The sequence below is a fragment of the Acyrthosiphon pisum genome, chromosome A1, assembly GCF_005508785.2.
Source record: "Acyrthosiphon pisum isolate AL4f chromosome A1, pea_aphid_22Mar2018_4r6ur, whole genome shotgun sequence".
NCBI lineage: Eukaryota > Metazoa > Arthropoda > Insecta > Hemiptera > Aphididae > Acyrthosiphon > Acyrthosiphon pisum.
In genome coordinates this window covers 163339317-163341187 of record NC_042494.1, presented here as the reverse complement: position 1 = coordinate 163341187, position 1871 = coordinate 163339317, and the positions used below count along the sequence as shown (strand labels likewise).

The window sequence follows — 1871 nt, the reverse complement described above, 5'->3', positions numbered from 1 at the left end:
TTAATCTATTGAGAGGTGTTGTCGTGAAATCAGGTTCTGGCAAAGAGACTAAAGAGCTTCCCACCAGAAAAATGACCCGGGAGTAAGTACAGAAGGATCAGATGGATCAGATGATAAAGGAGTCAACGGGCGTGAATTTAAGCACGCTTCTATTTGAGCAAGCACAGTGTTTAGTTCCTCGTAGGTTAGAATAGCGTTTCCCAATAGTTTATTTAAGTGAGTTTTTACTGATTTAATGGCCGCTTCCCAAAGACCGCCAAAATGAGGGGATCTAGGAGGGATGAAATGCCAACGTATTCCAAGTTCTGCCGTTAATTTTTGGATTTCGGGATCTAACGTGTCTGATAAAAATAATTTTTTAAGTTCCTGTAACTTGCGATTAGCACCCACGAAATTTGTGGCATTATCTGAATAAATGTCTGAACATATTCCTCGCCTGCTGCAAAATCGTCTCAGTGCATTTAAAAAACATTCAGTTGATAAATCACTAGCTAATTCTATATGTATTGCTTTGGTCGCGAAGCATACAAATATACATATATAGCCTTTGGTTATAGGAGCTTTGCGTTGTAAACTAGATTTTACCATAACGGGGCCACCATAATCAATTCCGCATATTTTAAAAGGACGACTTGGATTTACGCGTTCCTTTGGCAGATTACCCATTAATGGTTGAACTATTGTTGGTTTTATTCGGAAGCACGTAATGCACTGATGTACAGTTTTTCTGGCTATATTCCTGCCGTTAATAGGCCAATATTGTTCTCTAATTGATGATAAAATCGCTTGAGGACCCGCATGCAGTAATCGTATGTGCTCATAATGAAATAGTAAGGTCGTTAAATTACTCGTCGCAGGTAGTAGTATTGGGTTACGCTGAAATACGCTTATCGATGTGGCATTATTTAATCGGCCGCCTACTCTAATTACACCATTATCGTCTACGAACGGCTTCAAATATTTTAATTTACTTTTCGCGGAGACCTGTTTATATTTTTGCAAGTCTTTTATTTCCTGACTCCAAGTATAGTTTTGAACCATTTTAATTAATACAACCGATGTGTTTCGTAGCTCGTCCGCTTGGATTGGTCCTATGATTCGATTTTTGCATTTTAACGTATTTGTTTTAAAACGTAGACAGAGAGAAACAATTCTCAACAATTTTGAAAATGAAGAATATTTTTCTATAATTGAGTTTTCTATTTGAACACTAAATATTTGAGTACACCGTTTGGCTTCTAAAATTTCTTGAGACTCGTCGATTTTTCGTGCAATGCTTTTCGGCCACATTTCCTTTTTTAATTTCAACCAAATGGGACCCTCCCACCATAATAAGTTATTGCTTATCTCATTTGGTGTGCAACCGCGCGATATTATATCTGCGGGATTGTCTTTAGTTGGAACGTGATACCATTCAGAGACCGAAGTAAAACTTTGGATTTCTCCGACGCGGTGGGCAACAAATGTTTTCCATTTCGCTGACGAAGATTTAATCCACGCGAGTGTGACCGTTGAGTCAGTCCAGAAATATTTTTCATGTACTTGAATATTTAATTTTGTTATAATTTTCTTCGTAAGTCGGGCAAGTAATTGTGCGCCACACAACTCTAATCGAGGTAACGATATAGTTTTTAAGGGAGCCACTCGAGATTTAGCACATATTAATCGGACAGTGCATACTTGATCTTCATTTATTGTTCTTAAATATAAACATGCACCATAAGCTACAATTGATGCATCCGAAAATCCGTGTATTTCTAACCGATGTATATTACCAGAACCCATAATATACCGTGGTATTTTTAAATTATTTAATAAATGAAGATTGGACATATATTTTTGCCATTCATTTAATAGATTTTTTGGAAGTT

The 1871-nt window shown here is 36.8% G+C and overlaps 1 protein-coding gene across 1 annotated transcript; it reads right to left on the bottom strand.

Moving 5' to 3' along the window:
- Nucleotides 1-48: 48 nt before the first annotated feature.
- On the bottom strand, nucleotides 49-1290 carry LOC103309501. The gene has a single exon (XM_008185049.1). It carries the CDS (start codon nucleotides 1288-1290, stop codon nucleotides 49-51), a length of 1242 nt encoding a protein of 413 aa, XP_008183271.1.
- Nucleotides 1291-1871: the final 581 nt, after the last annotated feature.

Excerpts from the sequence above, each read along its gene's own strand:
- LOC103309501 (XM_008185049.1), bottom strand. The coding sequence starts at position 1,290 with ATGTGGCCGAAAAGCATTGCACGAAAAATCGACGAGTCTCAAGAAATT.